We start from the raw sequence: 19173 nt of genomic DNA, 5'->3' as shown, positions 1-19173 counted from the left end.
ACAGGTGATATCCTTTCTTACATTATGAATATGAATGTCTGGGCCTCTTCTTTGAGAGACTTTGGGGAATCCTTTGTTGTAGATCTTGATATCTCAAAAGCCTTTGACAGAGTTTGGCATTGGGGTCTGATGTCCAAGCTTCCCTCTTTCGGCTTTCCTCCTTCACTCTGCTCTCTCGTATCGAGCTTCCTCTATGACCACTCTATCTCTGTAATTGTTGATGGTTCAACATCGATCCCCTTCCCTATCAACAGATGTGTACCTCAGGGTTCCATTCTGTCTCCAACACTCTTCCTTCTTTTTATCAATGACCTTTCTTCCAATCGTAACCAAATGCACTTATATGTTGATGATTCAACATTACATTCCTCCATGTCTTTCCCATCTGCCCCATCTTCCCTCACTCGATCTACATCTCGTTTCATCACAGCCACCTCTTTAAATTCGGATTTGGACAAAATCTCCAAGTGGGGCAAATGTAATCAAGTTAAGTTTAATGTCTCTCTCTCTCTCTCTCTCTCTCTCTCTCTCTCTCTCTCTCTCTCTCTCTCTCTCTCTCTCTCTCTCTCTCTCTCTCTCTCTCTCTCTCTCTCTCTCTCTCTCTCTCTCTCTCTCTCTCTCTCTCTCTCTCTCTCTCTCTCTCTCTCTCTCTCTCTCTCTCTCTCTCTCTCTCTCTCTCTCTCTCTCTCTCTCTCTCTCTCTCTCTCTCTCTCTCTCTCTCTCTCTCTCTCTCTCTCTCTCTCTCTCTCTCTCTATCTATCTATCTATCTATCTATCTCTTCTCCAATCTCCTTTGAAAATTCTACAATTACACTTTCTGATACAATAAACCTATGAGGTATTACTCTAACATAAAATGTATCCTGGAATCCACACATTACACAAATAGCTAAGTCTGCCTCGAAGAAATTAGGAGTCCTGTTCAGATGTCGAAAGTTCTTCTCCGATGAACAGTTGCTCCAACTCGAGAAATGATTGATTCGTCCTTGTGACTGCTCTCACATCTGGGGAGGTTGCAGCTACACAAACTTACTGGACAGAATTGAATCCAAAGTTAGTTGACTTGTCAATTCTGCCAATGTGAACTCAAAACTTGACACGCTCAAATTCCGCCACATAGGAGGCTCTCTTTCTCTTTTCTGCAGATAGTACTTCGGTTTCTGCTCACAAGAACTTACTTCTTGTGTACCTCCACCATTAGCGAGATCAAGGAATACTGGACAAGCCACTACATCACATGATTACTGTGTAGCCATTGGCGTCTCAAGGGTGGGTCGTTACGATGTTTTTTTTCTTCCCCTCCACTGCCATACTCTGGAATTCTTTAACTTCTCACATCTTCCCAAACACATGACTTTCCCCTTTTCAAAAAACTGATTTATTTCTTCCTCAAAAACTCTTCGACTATTCTCTTTTTCCTTACTTTTCGATCAATGCAGTTCTTTTATATAAGACTTGGCCTCGATGTGGACAATTTAGTCCATTACTGAAGACTTCAACATGAAAAAGGTGGGGCAGCTCAGCGAATGATGGGATTGAGGCAAAGCCATTGGGATCCCCACTCTTTGATGATAGTTGGAAAACTACTGGCTCCTGGGAAAAACCTTCCTGGGTCAGATTGCAGTCGTGTGTGTCGTGTATTTGCAGTAATTTCCCCTCTACCTCCTCACCCATCATGAAATATATAATTACCAATTTGAGTTTTTTTTTTAAATCAACAATTAAGTTCTGTTTTCAAGGCACACATCCTTTAATGGAATAACACAGCTGTGTGATCATCATCCCTAGTTTGTCTTGTGAAATCATTTGGAATGACATTTTGATCTATGTTTGTGTGAATGTTGTTCCCAATTGCAGCTTTTCTTCGGGTACATCTCTCGAATTGTACTGGATATCACATGGCCCATGACTTTTTGCAAACACCTAAAATGGAGCGGATTCTATAAATTATTTTCTTTCTGAAAATTATTCTGTCAGAATGATAACGACATGGCAGACCTCCACAAATGATTTATTATTCTTGTTCATGGCTTTCACACATTTATGAGGAGACCTGAAATGAAGCCATATTGAAGTGAACAGCAGGTAAGCAAATTCAAACGCAATACATTCATGTGTTTTCATGAGTTTTATTTGCAGGAAACAGACATTGATGGAAGAGTTACATAAAGAGTACAGGAGGAACAAGTAAATCAGAAGAAAAAGAACAGCTCGGTGAACTGGCATGCATAATGTGAAGAGGTTGTGAAAAGACTGCCCAATCACTTTACTGATGAACCCCAAGACAATACCATTTAAAACTTGTTCAATAAACCACTTATAGAATTATATGTTCGGCAAAAGATTTGCAAAGGGACAAGAAAAGCACAAATGCTGAATAATCACGAATTTAATCCCTTAAAAGCTCCATTATTAGCTGCATCCTTTCATTATGTGCTCTCGGCGATTGCATCAAATCGAGAGTTGCTCACGATCTTGGGTGCGACACGTTTAAACCGGTATTTCCTTCAGATCCACTTCGATAGGGTAATGGTCACTGACACACAGAGCCTGTGGGAGTATCAGGAAAAGGAATCCTTTAACCACGTTACTTTGAACATGTCCTCATAAACATTTCAAATCTTATCTCTTATCATCAAACTTATTGATCTAACAGATCAAATGTATTGTGTATAATATTACACTCGTCTCTGGGTACTTTAAATTCCAAACACACATTGATCATCTTCTGTGTTTACTGAGGACATTTATCACCTCTGAAATGTTGCTCCAGGTTCATTGAACTCATCCTCAATTAAAATGGGAAAAAGTATTATATAAAACAGAAATTTCATTAAACTGGGAAAACCAAAAAAATCATTACGTCCATGGAACACAGAACTGTATTAATTGTAAACCAGATAGATCTAAATGAAGGAGAAACGTAACCTTTCATCCTTCATTGCCATGTAAAACCCGATTGATGTACTTGTGCACACTTTATGGAACGCCAAGTATAACCAAGCACCAAACGATCAACCATCAATAGAAAAGTGCACTATGAATGATCGGTATGTTCTGAATGTCCAATCAGTGACAGGTATACCCTGCTCATACCTCATTCTCACTGAGAGAGTATTCCGTCTGAATGTTCAAAGGTTTTGCTGATCCAGGTACAATAGCCTCTTGTAATGCCGATCCAAAAACCACAAATCTGTAAGTTTGAAAACACGTGAAGGGAAACAAGGGGGAGAGAACCGAATTACACACAGAGGAAGGTAACTCCAACCCTACCCCAAAACCTAACCCAAACAGCACACAATATCTCATCATTATGTTTATCATGATAGGGTGTTGTGCCATTGGATGGACCAATGAATCGGTGTAGGATTTCAGAATGTAAGGATTCCCTGCAGATCCCACAAGGAAAAAGGTTAGGAAAACAAGTATAAAAAAGACATAAAATGACACAGCCCCGTTGTTTGAGTAATTTTGCTGTGTGGACGTGAAGGGCGAGCCCATATTTATGTGCAACTAAAATGGACGCCAGCCTACCAGTCGGCCATCTTCGATCTGATGTGGAAAAATAAATGACTAGCATATGTAAGACATCATTCGTTATGTGTATGACAAGTTTAAACAACATCGGTAAATGCATGTCCGAGAAATGGTTGAGGACACACGCACGCAGGGACGTGAACAGAAACCAAATCCGTTCGCCCTCATTTCGCATGAAGTCCAACAGAGGCTAATAAAGTTATTCATCTGAGATGGAAACCGACTTCGAAGTGGTTTCTGTGCCAGGTGTGTGTGTGTGTGTGTGTGTGTGTGTGTGTGTGTGTGTGTGTGTGTGTGTGTGTGTGTGTGTGTGTGTGTGTGTGTGTGTGTGTGTGTGTGTGTGTGTGTGTGTGTGTTCATTTATGTGTAGTGATGTAATCATATTGCAGTTGGTAGTTCATGAGTCTAACTGATAATCACACATAAATCATCATGAAACATGTAAAGATAATTTGTTACGAATCAAGAACACGTTTGTGCAAAGTTCCTTTGAAGAAAACAATTCACTTGTGTGTCTGCAAGGTGTTTATTATTTAGTTATTTATTTATTGATATTGCATTTAGTCTAAATGTTGTAGTTAACATTGGTTACTATTAACCAACACCAGGCTTGTGGTTAACAACTGAAGCTATGTCATTGTAAGAGGAAAGGGAAATGAAAGGAAATAGGTTGAGAGTTTGGAAAATAAGGGAAAGGGTTGGGGATAGGTAACAGGTAAGGAATCTGGGTGGAGTGGGGTAAGGAGAAGAACAAGTTTCACATTTTTGCGAATGTTATAACTGAATAATCCCAATGAGCACATCATTCAGGATTGTAGTTGCTCTTACTATATAATGTCCCAATATAATTGAGGAATTGCAAACAAACCGGTCATTTGCAGAGTTGATATCCTCTTTCACCATTGTGTCCATATTCTCATCAATGAGCCAAAGGAAGTCACCAAACTGGTTCAAACTTTCGTCCTCCTGAGGATGTTTCATGGCACTAAAGTCTCCGAGAAACATGGCGGTCATCTACAGAAGAAACAGAAAAAGGTAATGTGATCTCTTTGGATCCTCGATCACCAGAATTATATTATTTAATTTCTAATCTTCTTTCCAGATGAAGGATTGAAGGATGCGTGATGGTAATTGTGTAAATGTACTCATGTCCACGATTGAAGGATGTATGATCGACGTTATGGAAATGTACTTGTGTCCACAAAGCTCCATTTATGACTCCATTGATGATGTTGGCTTCGTGGACCCTCAAAAACCAGGGAATCCATCCAAACATTCGTTGCACATCCTGAGCCCTTGACTTTACACCATTGTTATTAAACTTTCTGAAGTATTTCTCAAAATTTTGTTGAAGGTTAATTTCAATATGTACCTGCGTTATAAATTATTGAATTTACATTGTGTCATAAAAAATATTTCAAGAGTCATAGAGTATGTGGAGTGGATATTAAATTTACAACGGGAGATCTGCACAGATTTTATTTAAAAAACGAGTTTTTTTTATTGTTCTTACCGTGTTGTACCACTTTGATTGAACTGCTTGAAACATTGAAGAAAGTTTACGACTTTCTTTCTTCACTTCATTTGGATCCGTCCAAATGGGGATAAGAATCAAATCCCTGATACCTGAGAAAACCAAAAATCATCCGTTATGATCCGCATAATCATTTGGCATAGGTTTTACGCCGGATGCCCTTCCTGACGCAACCCTGGTCGCCTCTTATGACACAGGGATATGGTACACCTATTCTAACCGGGGCATATACATATATATATATATATATATATATATATATATATATATATATATATATATATATATATATATATATATATATATATATATATATATATATATATATATATATATATATATATATATATATATATATATATATATATATATATATATAGAGCCTGGTGTTGGCGCAGTGGTTAGGGCAGCGGCTTGGGATCCAAAAGGTCCTGAGTTCAAGCCCCGTTGGGCCACTGAATTAATACACCAGGGGGTTGACTCAGCCTGTCATCCTTCCGAGGTCGGCGAAATGAGTACCAGTGTACTGGGCCGGTGTATACCCCGGTTAAAATAGGTGTACCATATCCCTGTGTCGTAAGAGGCGACCAGGGTTGCGTCAGGAAGGGCATCCGGCGTAAAACATGTGCCAAATCACTATGCGGATCATACGGATGATCCGCTGTGGCGACCCCGAACGGGACCAGCCGAAAGAAGAAGAAGAAGATATATATATATATATATATATATATATATATATATATATATATATATATATGTATATATAAATATATATATATTTTTTTTTCCAACGAAATGTTTATGTTATATGTTGAACAAAAAACATACCTTGGTGTGTTTTGATGATCATTCAGAGAGATTTTTGAATATCGCTCATATTGGTCATCTTTCCTCATAAATGTGTGTGTGTGTCAGGCCATTCATCCGTTAATCTCCTCCATAACTCCAAAACTATGAAAACTCGGGGCCCTGAACTTTGCATGCATACGAAGGGAACTCCACTGGAGTGCATTAATGAAAATTGGGTGTTTGAGTTAATTAAAATACACCTTTGGAAGATATAATTGTTTGCAATGTTAGTTCATTGTGTTTGCTATTTTTCAATTTAATTTCGACCCAAGGAGTACACCTGAATGCACACCGCTGATATGTATTACCTTTAGTGGATTTGTCATTGGAAATCAGTACTGTGAGGATTTTGTAACAACGCACATCGTTGGTGCACTCAGTCCTTGGAAAAAGATGAACAAGCTCAATCTAGATCCATACATTGGGAACATAATCTGTGCAGAGCGTTGGTGCTGCCTAAGCAGTTTCCTGGGCTATTGGGCAGAATGCTGGACAGATCGCCACTCCGACACAGGATACCAACAAGCTGGTACTTATTTTTGCCAACCTCAGGATGACAGGCTGAGTCAACGCCACCTGGTCTTAATTCAACAGCAAATCGGAATTTGAACTCAGGACCCTCGGATACCAAGCTCACCATTCCAGCCATTAAGACATGACCCAGCAATACGCTGAATCGACTAACGTGGAAATCTGCTTCAAAGAAAAAAATCTCAAGTTTGCCACTCATGTTGAGCTCAAGGAGAACCTATCACTGTTCGCTCGACTGCTCATCAATGCATGATCACACCCAGATGTTGATCTCCAAGTCGCTGTTGGAATGTGCCAGTTCAGTTCCATTCCAAGATCTCGATTTACATCAGATGGCTCCCTTCAAGTCTGCCTGAACAAGTTTAAGCTGATGGCGATCTTGGAAGCTCACACACAAAAGGACAATGAACCAAGGCATCTCAACACTGATCTCGAAACAATCACAGACAATGGGGAAGAGCGAGACACCGATTATATGGTGTCCTCATTCTGGGATCTCAAAATGTATTATTGAACTCGTATAAAAACATGGAACCCGACTTGCTTCCAATGTTCCATAACATATCAACACATTTAATACAATAAACATTAGATTTATCATAAAATTCCCATGGGAATACACAAGGCCCTGTACCAATGGGGGTGTTATGGAACAATCAAACGAACTCATGAACAATCATCACACAATAATAAATCACATTCCAAATCTGTAATGAAGTGTAATGAAATATTAGTAAATATTCTTTTGTACCGATAAAAGAGCATTGTGTAAACTAAAATGTGAAAGTTTTTAATACTTACTGGTGTTATTGGCCTGAAACCTCACGAAGAATGCCTCTGGATGAAAGATATTATAATCTATTAATTTTGGACCCTGTTCCGTGGAATCATATTTCATCTCCACCAAGTCTGATCTGCAAACAAACAAAACCAGTAACTAAACTTGCATTGAATCGTGTACAACATGTAATACAAACTTCCTGCTCACATTTCTTACATCAAGGATTTTCAACTTTTGTATGTTTGGGTCGACCCCTTCACACATATGGCAAAAACAGAGACCTCTTTCAGGGAGTGATCCCTCCCAGGAAATGAAAACTTCTTTAATACATGGTGTCAGACTCACGGAAGAGATCCAAACAAATCGCACACAGACACACATCTACACACGCACACACACACACACAGACACAGACACACACACACACACACACACACACAGACACACACACACACACACACAGACACACAGACACACACACACACACACACACACACACACACACACACACACACACACACACACACACACACACACACACACACACACACACACACACACACATCACTTGTTCCAGGATTTTCAGTCATCTGATTGTTCTTCCTGCACATTGAAGTTATAATTGTGGTCACGTGGTATCTGTTGGTCATATTTCCGGGGTCATGTTTCCAGTATTAACTCTGTTGAATTGAACTTGGTTCACCGTAGCACTGATAACCATTTGTGTGCGGACATTGTTTCACTGTGTAATTGTTCTTTCACCGAATGTTTTTCTTTATCTACTTCCGGTAATTTCCCGTGAATCTCATGAACCAGTTTCCTCGTATTTGTTCCTCTGCTCGTCTGTTGAAGAATATTCCCTTCGTGATCTTGTCAACTTGGTTCATCATTCTCAACACTTGAAACCTATTGATCTTCTTCTTCCTCTGCTTTGAGGTTGGGGGATATTTGGGGGTTTTGATCTTTTTCCTACACGGTGTGTGCTCCACCTATTGTCGCTCTCGTTCTGCTCATGTTTATGTTATGGTAGAGTTGTGTTTATTTATGACGAACTCAACATTTGGATTCTTGTGTCCACAATGTATGACATCACAGTTTGAGTGGTGGTTGTCCGTAAACAGAGCGTTCTGTTCCATGTGTTCAACACAGACATCCCTCAGTATGTTTGCCATGAACTTGCCTGCCACACAACTCAAGTTGACACCATGCTAATTGCCTTGTTCATTCCTGTTTCCTTTCTTTTTGATCAGCACTCCGTCAGCTTTCCTCCAGCCTGATGGAACTGTTCCTTTGAGAAGGGATTTCTGCTCGATTAAACAGAAGGATGTACACACGTCATTCAGAATGTTGGAATGGATCTGATCTGATCCTGGGAACCTGTGTGGTTTTTAAGTGATTGTTATTATTTTATAAATTGGTACAATATGATGATGGTTGTGAAGGAGAACGAAATAGAAATTAAAGAGACATTGTCCACCAAAAATGTTCAAATTCAAATTGAGATTCAAGTTTGTTTCATTCTGAATTATCTTCAAGTTTTGAAGGTTTATCCTTTCTCTTCATCACAAATCGATGAATCCTGAAGTTGTTGATCCCTTGATAAGTGCAGGAAAAAAGGGAAAGGATGTGATGAGAATCCACCGAGGAAGGATGTCGGTAAGAAACGATGGACGTCGTGGGAATATATATTATTGTGTACCTTATCGAGGCTCGTATGAGAGCGAGCACACAACACACAACAATGGGGGCATGAGACATGAGCGGCGGGAGTGGGAAGGACAACACAGTGGGGAACAGAGACATCAGGAAATCTGTGGAATGGGGCGGGGAGGGATGGGGGGGGGAACACGGGGGATACAAGATGGACATTACAGGGAATTTCAGTCAGGAAAGCAGGGAATTTGAAGCAGGTGGGTTTGGGGTGGACGAACGGGGGTACAAAAGATAGAGGTATTGGATGGGGGACAATAAGGTGTTGTGGTGAACAGCGGTTTTGAAGGCCTGGAGGGAAGAATGGGATTGAACAGAGTGAGGGAGTTTGTCCCAAAGGTGGGAAAAAGAGGAATGAAAGAGTGAAGGTGAGCAGTGTTTTGTGATTTTGGTGGTTTTACTCGAAGGGGTTGTTGGCGGACCTTGAGCACCCTTTGGAAACATAGTGGGGACAAATCACAGACTCAACAGGGAGGGGGGTGGGGGGCAAGACCGGAGAGGAGACGGCAGAAGACAAAAAGACCACTGACAGACCTGTGGTGAAAGAGAGAGAGAGGCCCAAAGACTCAGCCTCTTCATGGGAGATACCAATGATCCGAAATGCCTTGGTTTCCACAGGGTGAAGCCGAAAAACGTGGGAGGCAGGAGCACCAACCCAGAGGGGAAAGCAGAACTCCATCAGGCTGTGGACAAAAGCTTTGTAAGTGGTCAGTAGCTCAGGTGGGCCGAAGAAGGACTTTGCACGATGGAGGATTCCCAGTGACTGGCTTTGACTGGCTTTGAAGGCCAGGTTGGAAATGTGGCTTTCCCAGGAAAGATCATGGCACATAGTGAGACCCAGAAGCTTGAAAGAAAGGACTTCTTCAAGAGGATTGTTGAGAAAGTGGATTGGGGGGGGGGGGAGTCGAAACGGTCCTTTCAGAGAGACATAGTGAGAGTGTGAGATTTGTCCGGATTGAAAGACATGTTCCACGTGTTGGACCAGTTTGTGATTTAACCCAGATCTGCAGTGAGCGAAGAAGCTGCTGCATGCCGGTCTGAGGGATGACCGATGGTATGGCAGAGGGTAGAGTCATCAGGTCAGGTCAGGTCAGGTATGGGAGAATGTGCCAGAGCAGCGCGTCACTGCGTCCACTTTCCATCGGTCGGTACTCCAGGGGCCTCCGTTTGGCCACCCTCCAGGCAGATGCCTGGCCCATCCCCATTACCTTGAGATGCCGATCAGCCTGCTGAAACCACGAGGCATGTGGTCAGCCCATTGGCCTCCTCCACTCAAGAGACTCCCTCAATGAGATAATCTGGTGAGCAGGATCAGCACTAGGAAAATGAGGCACATGTCCATACAGCCACAGCTGATGCTCACAGACAATGCAGGTAACAAATCTCATTTGAGTCTCTCTCAGCAACCACTACTTGGACAAAAAGTCCGACTAGCGATAACCAAGGATTCTCCGAAGAGACCTGGCACCAAATGAATTAAGTCTCCGTCTCAGATCCTTGGTCAGAATCCAAGTCTCGCATCCATAGAGCAAGACTGGAAGCACCAATGACCTGAAGACTCGAACTTTTGTCCTCCCGCACAGGTACCGGCAGCGCCACACCCCATTATCCAGAAATCCATGACTCCCCAGGCCCGACCCAGATGTCTATTGACCTCTGATTCACAGCCAGCAGAGACATGAATATCACTGCCAAGGTAAGTGAATCTCACCACGACCTCAACATCCTCACCACAAACATGTACAGACAGGACAGCAGCATCCAAGATGTCATTGAGAACCTGGATCTTAGTCTTGACCCAGGAAATCCGTAATACCAGTGGCTCCCTCTCCTCATTCAGCACCTCGAGGGCCACCAAAAGGATATCTCAAGTCTCCACAAAGATGACTGCATCATCTGTGAAATCAAGGTCAGAGATCTTGACATTCCCAAACGATGCAAGGCAGCTTGATCTCTCTGATATCCTCCCTGGAATCCAGCCCATAGAAGTGCTGAAAAGTGTGGGGGGCAGTACGCACCCCTGACGAACTCCAGTAACAACTGGGAATATGTCAGCACTCTCAGTACCAGAGTGGTGTTCAGACATCAGATCGTTCAGTTTGGGTGGCACCCCATGAAGACCAAGAATCCTCCAGAGGGTATCCCGATTCACTGAATCAAATGATTTGCAGAGATCAATAAAGGCTGCAAGCAGCAAGAGTCATCAGCAAAGAGATAAATCGGATTTTCCAGAGAGTCGGAGAGATCGTTGATGAAAACAAAAAAGGACAGGGCCCATAACCCTGCCTTGAGGAACTCCAGCCTGGACAGGAAGAGGGGATGAAAGCACTCCAGTTTGGGCCACACGTTGACTGCAACAGTCGAGGAAGTCTGCAAGCCATCAGTGTAGATTGTCTTGGAGACCATCGCAAGAGAGTTTGGGGAGCAGGACAGGGTGCGATACCTTCTGAAAAGCACGCGATATGTCTGGAGATATGGCTCTGATTTCATGTCTGACATTGAGGACCTCAATCCATTGTTGGTAGAGCAGAAGCAGAATATCCAGGATAGAGTGATCTGGTCTGAAACCAAATTGATTGGAAATCAGGCCATTGGGAGGAGGAAGGATTTAATGTCTGAACCGATGAAGGATTCCATAGCCTTGCTGATGATTGGGAGAAGGCTGATTGGTCTGCAGTTGCAGGGATCTGTTTTTGCACATTTTTTATGTGGGACAGTAAATTTTGCTGATTTCCAAGCTGATGGCAGATGACCTTGAACAAATGAGAGGGTGAATAGAACAGAGAGATGGTGAGCAAGCACAGAGGAGCAGGTTTTTAGGACACGTGGGCTGATGCCATCTGGACCTGTTGCAGAATCTGAGTCGAGGTTTGACAGCAAGCTCTCCACCATGTCAGGAGAAAAGGACACAGAGACCAGGGACAGTGGCATGCGACTTGGTAAGGTTGGGACAGAAAGCGATGGGTTTTGGACACAAGATTTCAATGCAAACACCGAGTTTAGGCATTCAGCCGTTTTCACTTACGGTATCAGCAGTGGGGCCAATTGAGGTCAGGGAGGGGATGGAGGGGGAACACACACCTGAAACTGATTTGATTAGTTTCCTCCAGGATTTGGAGGAGGGAGAGAGGTTTGAGAGTTCAGACTTGAGCTTGGAAAGATGTTGTTTTCTGGCTCCCCTGAGGGTAGATACACACTTGCTCCAAGCTTTATGGAAGGAACTGAGATTACCCTGAGTTGGGTTTGCTTTCCATGAGGAAAAGGGAAGTTGTTTCAGGAGAACTGCCTCGCCACAAGCTACAGTGAACCATGGGAGGGAGGAAGGGTAGGACAACTGAAGACGAGAGGGGATAAATCTGTGCATGAGGGAGAGCAAATATCTTCGAAAGAATTCCCAGGATAAGTTGATGTTGGAGAAAGTAGTGACGGGAGACCAGTCTTGAAGTTTGATGGCTTCTTGGAGAGCCTGCCAGTCAGCTTGAGTGAAATGTCAGACTCGAATGCACTGAGGTGGTTCTCTGATAACAGCCAGAGAGATGTCCACTTTGACAAGGACGTGGTCAGAAGAACCGATTGGAGCAGAGAAAGAACAGCCAATATTTTCAGGCAAATTTGTCAAAATCAGATCCAGAAGAGATGGAATACAATTGGTTGATATCCGGGTCAGGAAGTTGACCAGTCCCAATGAGTCGCATAGAGCTTTTGCTGAAGTGCCATGACAGGTGAGAGAGGTACCCACACCTTGCAAACTGGTATGATGACAATTGAAGTCACCACATATGAGGTCGAATTGAGAACAGACTGTGGAAATAGAACAAGACAGGTGAATTATGATGCAGTGAAGAGCACCACACGTGTGAAAGAGGCAGATGAGGCATTATAAGAAACCGTTATTATTATTATTATTATTATTGTTATAATTATTATTTGAGAGTTTTCATCAGATTAGGAAATGGAATGTTTGTAGAAAAACCGTGGAGTTGAATCGTGAATGGGGAGAAACACGTGTTTATGGGAGGTGTAACGTCAAAAGTTAATTTATTTATTTCAAATAAGGATTGCGTTACATTTGGAAAAGGGAAGGTTGAGGTAAAATCGTGGAGGTGTGTGGTAAATATGGAACGGTAAACGCAGAGTGAAGCTGCTGGGTCAATGAAACGTATCAGGAAGAGTGGAGAGCGACACATGATTACAGGAGGTGTATATATAGAAAGGATACAAAGAAGATTATTAATTGTTGATGTATTTTTGAAGAATAGGTAAGATTCGCGAATGGAAGGTTGGTGGAAGAAATCGTGAAGGTAAAGGCTCGAGTGGGTCAGCGCAAGTAGAATAAAGGTGTGCCTGCAGGATTAAGAAGAAGAAGAGGAAGAAGCAGAAGGATCGGAACTCGTGGGTATGCCAGGAGAAAGGGAGATTATTTTTGGGGGGATTTAAGACAAGACACAGAGTGTTTTGTTGAGAGGGATGGGGGACGTTGGGAAAGTGGGGAAGATAGGAATTGCAGGTAATAGGGAGAGAATACAAATAAAAACCATTGTACACCAAGAGGGGAAGGATGGGTTGGAATGGAGTTGTAAGTGAAAAATCCCATTTTTATAAATATTATGTGAACTTGGACACGAAAGAAATGTTTATAATTCACTTTTTACATCCCATTCTCAAATCATCTTGGTACAACAAATGTCATGTGTGGATGTTTATAGAAGGGAATACAATTGATCTCACACCCCTCGATGTCATGATCCTTATCAAGATCATTGGATGACGTACCGGTAGATGAACGCAAACACTCTCCTCCAGGATCCTATCATCATTTCTTCACTCTTAATGTAGTTGTAGGTGTTTTCAGGGAACTCCCTAGGGGAGATGCTCCAGTTAATAAGTTCCAGTAAAACCTGTGTCAGGAAGTTGGATTTCAATGTAAACGTTCTTTTGATAATTCCATGTACTTTTCTGAACATCCATTTCAAAATAACATGAGATAAATATAATAATTATAAAGGTCCAACAACGTGAAGATATACAATGAAAAACAAACAACAAACAAAGTTAATGTAAAATGTGATGTAATAAAGAGCAGATCATGAACCATGCTTTAAACAGAGCGTCGGTGCTGCCGAAGTAGTTTACATGGCTCAGGTTACAATCATCGACGGGTCACCACTCTGACACAGGGAGTCAGGACAGGAATTTGGAATTTGGCCAAGGTGCCAGAGATAGCTCGCCAACTCTTCACGAAGTACACCGTGGGATCAATAATGTCCAAAAACGAATGCTGGAAGATGGGACGTCCAGTTCAACATCCATGCAAGGCATTGCACACACAAGCACACACACACACACAAACCCTGCCTGAGAAACACCACCCTGACAAATGATAGCTCGGCTGAGATTCAAACCCAAACGAGTCATCTTTGAGGTGAGTCTGCACACCTGCAGACCATGCTGCCAGCCCATGAGAGAAAGATGTAAGCAATTAAAATAGTAGATTATTAAATATAAACGAAATGATCCATGAGTTTAACATGATCAACCATCACAAGGTATTCCAATTCAGTCTCCAGATCTCTCTCAAAATGGTTCATTCTGGGAAGTCTATTATTTCCCCTTTCACTCTTGTCCATCTCTACTCTCTTATTTCCTGGCTTGGCGATGATGTACTCAAACACAAAACATGGTTCATGATGGAACCCTTTGAGAACCTTCATAATTCCAGAAATAAACTCGAACAACCTCTGCCACTGTCAGAATGTTGCAGAGAAATGTGTGAGTGAACTATAAAACTACATTTGAATAATTTCCTTCGAATTCTCAGAATTGTTTTCAGCTTAATCCAAACACTGTCATAAATATTTGATCTACAGCTTCATCATACCCTTCCAAATGTTTCTTTATTTAATAAGGACGGGGTCAGAGAAATGTCAAAGAGAAAAGTTCAAACTTCAGCACAAGGTCTTGTTCATGCTCATTGCCACTGAGAGGCTTCGTTAAAATGTAGATTTTGTAAATTATGAAGTTGCCAAACCTGTTCAGGAGGTCGACTAACATTGCTGCTCGATTCACGTCTCCTTCAGAAGGAGGTTTTGTTGTGATCAAGAGGAGAATGTCACAACGTGTGAAAATCTAAAGAGAACAAACAAAAGATCACTGACTATGAGCTGCACATGAAAGTGAAATGAAACACAAAGACGATTTTCTTGATACAGGTCCAGATTTAGACTCATTGAACCTCAATTCATTCAAAACAATGGAGAATGTTTCATTCAATTCATTCAAAAAATTATTCAACAATTCATTCAAAAACAAGGATTGTGTGTTAACCTTTTGAACCCTGAGCTCCTTGGACTTTCTGTTCCCCCACCCTGGGATCCCTTCAGAAAAATAATTGAAAAGTTGAAATTTGTTTTATTTTTGTTTTCTGCGTTTAAAATTATTTTTCTAGTCCTGTAATTACAATTAAATGATATTTTGAACCAAAGACTGTCTTGCTTTCTTTCTTCTTGAGTTTCTCACCAATACTCCAGTTTGTGGTTCCATTCAAACGAGCAGTCATATCCCGACTTTCCGATAAATAAGAATTCTTCACAGTCCGTGCACCAGTGTATTGTCTTGCAGCGTTTTGGCAAGTCCTCGTCCTTTGCCCGAGAGTTCCTTTGCTTTGCCATGATGTCCTTCTCTCTGCACACAACACATCGATTGTTGGTAGTCGCATGTGGAGCCTTTTCTACATCATGGTGAGCATCCCGTTTCAGTCCTCGCTCATCCTGAAACTGCTGAGCGTCGATTACCAAATGCTGTTTCAGTGGATTGAACATCTCCTGCAAGTTCCTGACAGTTTCTCCATAAATAAATTGAAATTGGCTGCTCTCTTGTTTGGTGGAGCATGGCACTTTGTGAAACCCATCAGAATGTATGCATTGTACACAGTACACATGAAGAATTTTATTACCAAGCGACCTGGCCATTTATCGTGGCGGTGGCATTTCTGCAATTGAGTAATTTGGTCATTTTTGTTTGTCCATCCCCCCCCCCCCCCCCCATATATGCATTATGGGCCTTCACTGCTTTTGGACAAGCAAGAGTAATCTTTCTTTTTTCAGCACCATCCCATTGAATCCCATTGAAGAGGAATTCCCATTCCCCTTTTTGATTTCATTGTTTCACCTTGTGAGGGTCTTGGGAAATTATCTTCTGCTGGTCATAGTAGTTCCACACCTCCTTATCCCTTGTTGTGTGATCATACACTTAACCACCTGAACTGAGGTGTTGAATCTGTCAGTGTACAGGGAATAATTCCATCCTGAGAATTTGTCAGTCATTCGGACGACCAAGTTCCCTGTAACCCCAAGGTTATCGATAGCTTCGGCATCATCTATCCTCCCAGTGCAAACTTCAACATGACACTGTAAACTCCCAATCCATCCTCTCCACGTCCTCTGCCCCAACCACGCCGTCGACCTCGACCACACCCCCCACCAACACCTCTGTGAACTCCCACAGCATTGTTGTCAGTACTGTCAGTTTCACTTTCCTGTTTGAAAAGTCATTCCCTTGCTCAAAATCACTATAATCATCATCATCATCATCATCATCATCATCATCATCGTCATCATCATCATCCACATCATCATCATCCACCTTCCTCATCAACAGACATCACATTTCGACTCATTTTGGAATGCTTTTTCACTAGAAACCTTCAAAAACGTTCGTGAATCTCATGCTACAACTTCCGCAGAATATTCACTTTGGTGTATTCACTAGGATGGGCCAATTGTGGTGTGTAACAAAGCGTGTGCACGGGGAAATCCTCCCTCGCACTTCCTGAGCTGTCCGCGGCAACATGGACCGAAGATCAGGTGCAATATAATGGAGCCACTAATTGCTCGGAAGTTACTCGTGATAAACAAGAGCATGTGGTGGCCGGTTACTGACCTGCCGCTTGGGCTTATGGAGGTTTCTTGAGCAGCTGGTTTCCCACCGCAAGGGTGAGAGAGTTAAAAAAAAAACTCAAATTCGCAGGTTTGAGTGAACATTACAAAAATATAAGAACTAATTTGTGTGGTTACAAAAAGCAAAACAATTATAAGATCTTATGAATATTTTCAAGTGTATTTGTTTGTGTGTTCGTATGTTATTATTTCATGGGTAAACCATAGCATCAAGAAGCCACAAATTTTGGGTGTCAGTCCTTCAGAATCTGACCAAGGTTTTAAGTGACAACACATTGCTCTGTTTTCAGGCTGCCAAAGGCCACTAGAAAGTGTATATTGGGATGTGGGGTAAGACAGTGCGGTCGCCATCCCGCAGACAAAAGGTAACCACCGTGAGGCTCGTAACTTCATCGCTGTTCAATGTCCGATACATCCCGAAATAACCGCTGTGAAAAGCTCACCCAGGTGGGCAGCGCAGGGTACCATCTCCCCCCAATCTTTGGACAGCACTGGGTAGCCACTTGTGGTTATCAATCGAATTCACAAACATTCCCAATGCAATATTATTTTGTATTCATTTTTAATTCCTCAAGAGAGTGCATAGAAGTGAAACATAAAAAAAACAAACAAGCACACAATTCTCAAATTCGATATGTTATGATGACAGGTTATATCTTCCAGAAGTATGTATTTAATTTTTTCCCCAAATTAATATATCCTTGACAATTAAATTACTTTATATCATTCATGTAAAGAAATGTAAGAGATATTTTGGATATCTTGGAAAATTCCTTGGAACAAACATGAAAATCTCATCTGGATGAATTCCTGCTTCTTCTCATGAGACAATGCTAATTATTGCTGCAGCTTTTATCCAAATATCATTCAAAAATGTATAAGCATAAATTTATTTTACAATAACATCTCATTTTGTTGTATCTCTCCTCCCACTAAACTCATTTTCATGTCACATTGGATTCCTAATAAAGAAATGCCTTTGCAACTCACCTCTGTAACTACTTGCAAACTTTATTTTCTGATTCCTAAAGGAATATTATCTCCACACCCTTATTACAAAAAGAAGATCGGGGTGATCGAGGCACATTGCTTCTCTTGACTAGTTTAGGGAAAGTGTTATGTTCTTCAAACCAATCATTAACCATATTGGCCTGTTTTTAGGAGGTCTTTTACCAGATTTATAGTGTCTCTTAATGTCTACATAGCATCGCCTTCGAATCAAAACATTCTTTCTGAAAATTGACCATTGTTTGTGAGAACCTTTTGATTCTAAGGTGGTGAAAGTCATGAAGTTTCTCTTCAGAAGTTGTATTTACTCCTTCAGAGGGATCAAAACACCCAAATGATGTAACACACATTTAGTAAATCACGTCCAACTCCTTCATCTGATTTTACAGCACAAACAATTAAAATAAATGCCTTATAAATGACACCAATTTCACTGAAATGTGTGATTTATTATACACTTAAGCAAATGACAAAATTTTCAATGGAACTGTCTTTATTTTTGCAATGAAGACAGTAATTACTTTCCCAGTTATTTTCATCATCTTCACTTTTAAAATTACATCAAAACCCCCATTATCATGCACAGATTTTGCTTACCTTGATTATCTCCTGCATGACTGTTGGACATTGCGATTGAACTCTGTTGCAGACCAGCCCACTGTATGAACAAACTTTCAAAGCATGGTTGATGTCAAAACAGCAGGCGAGGATGAAAAAGAACAAGAACAATGACTTATGCATCTTTCACTGGCGAGGAAAACAGTCGGCAAAATGTTCAAACTGCAGACGAAAAGGTTCACACAAGTGGTGAGGTCGAAGTTGGTCCTTATATAGCACCTCTTGACACATTTTGTGCCAAAGGTGTGGCTTTGCTGATGAGAAGTGCTGATCCATGCTTTCTGCAGGTAGGGACATTGTGATAAATAACAGGCTTTATTTCACAACACGTTTCGTTCCTCCACACATCACAAATAAAGAAGGAAACTTTTATGTTCCGGTTGAACAAGGACACACTTGTTTCAAGAAGGAAAGAACATCTTTATTCAAAGGACATTCTGTTCCCTCCACCTAGTCGACATGGTGGTTAAATTGTTGATTTGAGGTGTCTCAGAGATCTTGCAAAAATCTCATTCAAAACAATTTTTAAAAAGGTAAATTTGTCTTTTTGATCAATTTGTATACCTTGACGATGCTCATATGAGAGCAAAAGCATGGTTGATGGTTGATGCATGGTTGATGACGAAGAACATAATGCATGGTTGATGTCT

General features: G+C 41.4%; 1 protein-coding gene across 1 annotated transcript; it reads right to left on the bottom strand.

The window, feature by feature from the left end:
- Nucleotides 1-1996: 1996 nt before the first annotated feature.
- On the bottom strand, nt 1997-18708 carry LOC147007431 (deoxyribonuclease gamma-like). Its single transcript, XM_085867166.1, has 8 exons — nt 18503-18708; nt 14971-15068; nt 13716-13802; nt 7253-7365; nt 5051-5163; nt 4406-4551; nt 3097-3193; nt 1997-2550 (listed from the first exon to the last, which is right to left on the bottom strand). Exons 1-8 carry the CDS (start codon nt 18644-18646, stop codon nt 2491-2493), a joined length of 858 nt encoding a protein of 285 aa, XP_085723292.1. The 5' UTR covers nt 18647-18708; the 3' UTR covers nt 1997-2490.
- Nucleotides 18709-19173: the final 465 nt, after the last annotated feature.

The sequence above is a fragment of the Eptatretus burgeri genome, unplaced genomic scaffold (assembly GCF_056783735.1).
Source record: "Eptatretus burgeri isolate ZD-2024b unplaced genomic scaffold, Ebu_testis_v1 Ebu_testis_scaffold_175, whole genome shotgun sequence".
Taxonomy (NCBI): domain Eukaryota; kingdom Metazoa; phylum Chordata; class Myxini; order Myxiniformes; family Myxinidae; genus Eptatretus; species Eptatretus burgeri.
The sequence above is the reverse complement of the archived record's forward strand: the minus strand, read 5'-3'. Positions and strand labels throughout refer to the sequence as shown.

Excerpts from the sequence above, each read along its gene's own strand:
- LOC147007431 (XM_085867166.1), bottom strand. The coding sequence starts at position 18,646 with ATGCATAAGTCATTGTTCTTGTTCTTTTTCATCCTCGCCTGCTGTTTT. Across the intron at positions 3,194-4,405 it reads ATCAACTCTGCAAATGACCG|ATTTGTGGTTTTTGGATCGG; the intron begins GTTTGTTTGCAA and ends TCAAACTTACAG. Across the intron at positions 2,551-3,096 it reads ACTCTCTCAGTGAGAATGAG|GCTCTGTGTGTCAGTGACCA; the intron begins GTATGAGCAGGG and ends ATACTCCCACAG.